This window comes from Cebus imitator, unplaced genomic scaffold (genome assembly GCF_001604975.1).
Source record: "Cebus imitator isolate Cc_AM_T3 unplaced genomic scaffold, Cebus_imitator-1.0 Scaffold457, whole genome shotgun sequence".
Classification (NCBI taxonomy): Eukaryota; Metazoa; Chordata; class Mammalia; order Primates; family Cebidae; genus Cebus; species Cebus imitator.
Window position 1 is genome coordinate 200,629 of NW_016107772.1, and position 1,891 is coordinate 202,519.

Genomic DNA, 1,891 nt, shown 5'->3' on the forward strand with positions numbered 1-1,891 from the left:
CCGCCTCGGCCTCCCAAGGTGCTGGGATTACAGGCGTGAGCCACCGCGCCCGGCGCCCTTAGTTGGGTTATTCCAATTTTCTGATGAGTAAATAAAGACTTCTATTTGCAAATGTGTCCATTAAGCTGGACCTGGAATGAGTATTACTACCAATTACTTCTTTTCTTTTCTTTTTTTCTTTTCTTTTCTTTTTTTTTTTTTTATATGGAGTCTCTATCCTCCAGGCTAGAGTGCAGTGACATGATCTCAGCTCACTGCAACCTCCACCTCCCAGGTTGAAGCAATTCTCATGCCTCAGCCCCTCTAGTAGCTGGGATTATAGGTGTGTGCCACCACACCTAGCTATTTTTTGTAGTAGAGATGGGGTTTTGCCATGTTGGCCAAGCTGGTCTCAAACTCCTAACCTCAGATGTACCACCTGCCTTGGCCTCCCAAAGTACTAGGATTACAGGCGTGAGCCACCATGCCCACTCACTACCAATTATTTCTAATAATGAATTTTAATTGACGCTAACCCTATAAATTCCATCACTCTTTCAAAGACTGTATTAATGTGTGTATTATAATAGATCTATAATGCCCAAGCATGTAGTTGTGTGGGTTTTTTTTAACCAAAATATTAGCTTTTTTTTTCCCCAGAATAATTTTCCAAAAATACAGTTAATGAGAATAAAAGTTAAAAGAAATTTCAGTGGTTTAATGTTGTTACTCTTAATATTTTAAAGATCCGACTGTAGCCATGAGCAGCAATGAATGCTTCAAATGTGGACGATCTGGCCACTGGGCCCGGGAATGCCCTACTGGTGGAGGCCGTGGTCGTGGAATGAGAAGCCGTGGCAGAGGTGGTTTTACCTCGGATAGAGGTATTTTGTCGAATACAAAAATTTGAAGTACTTCAGTATTTGTTAGTATCAAGACTGGTCTGACTAGCCATATTCCTTTTGTTTTTGCTCAAAACAGGTTTCCAGTTTGTTTCCTCATCTCTTCCAGACATCTGTTATCGCTGCGGTGAGTCTGGTCATCTTGCCAAGGATTGTGATCTTCAGGAGGATGGTAAGTATTTAACACTTCCTTTTCATACCCCTCTAGAGCTTGGAGAGGTGAGCACGTGCAGCTGCGTATAGCTTTTCCACCTTTGAGGTTTTGTATTGTATAATTTAAAACATAACACTTTGTAAAGGTTTTATAGTCTTGGTCTGTTTCTTTTCCTTATTGTTGAAGCCTGCTATAATTGCGGTAGAGGTGGTCACATTGCCAAGGACTGCAAGGAGCCCAAGAGAGAGCGAGAGCAGTGCTGCTACAACTGTGGCAAACCAGGCCATCTGGCTCGTGACTGCGACCATGCAGATGAGCAGAAGTGCTATTCTTGTGGAGAATTTGGACACATTCAAAAAGACTGCACCAAAGTGAAGTGCTATAGGTAAGGTATTAGAATGTTGTTACGGGAAAGCTCATTGCAGAGATTCTTCTACAGATGAATTAGCTATAAATGGAAGGCTCTTAGTAAATTCAGTGAAAGTTGGCTGTGACCAGATAAGTCCAGTTTTCAGCATACGTAACTGGCAGTCTATCTGTATATAATTCTGCATTCTGCCCTGATATTCTGTGACTTACGGCACTTGGACAGTTTTCACAACTGGACTTTTTTAATATTTAAGAGTGTTATAATTAGAAACTTCGAGAGACTTTATAGAAAGCTCTGTAATTAATATACATAAATCTTTCATCATGTAACCAGAAATCTTTGTGACATGTAAAGTGTATTATTTGATAAATGTTACCGTGTATGTACCTGTGAAACCTTAATTGCATAAAGACAAAGATCTTAATCAGTGTTCTAGTTTTAATGTTGGATCTCTTAATGGCAAAAATTTTAATTTTATAGCTTAGG

At 39.9% G+C, this 1,891-nt stretch overlaps 1 protein-coding gene across 4 annotated transcripts in view; it reads left to right on the forward strand.

Annotated features, from left to right (window-relative positions):
• Positions 1 to 1,891, forward strand: part of LOC108291515 (CCHC-type zinc finger nucleic acid binding protein) — a 15,560-nt gene that overhangs the window by 11,697 nt on the left and 1,972 nt on the right. The window contains exons 2-4 of one of the 4 annotated variants that reach the window (XM_017511936.2): positions 726 to 863; positions 961 to 1,053; positions 1,222 to 1,420. In XM_017511936.2, coding sequence (XP_017367425.1) covers positions 740 to 863; positions 961 to 1,053; positions 1,222 to 1,420 — 416 coding nt within the window. In that variant the 5' untranslated portion in view covers positions 726 to 739. Of the gene's footprint in view, positions 1 to 725; positions 864 to 960; positions 1,054 to 1,218; positions 1,421 to 1,891 lie in introns of all 4 variants that reach the window. The other 3 variants (XM_017511938.2, XM_017511937.2, XM_017511935.2) reach the window with 3 other exon arrangements.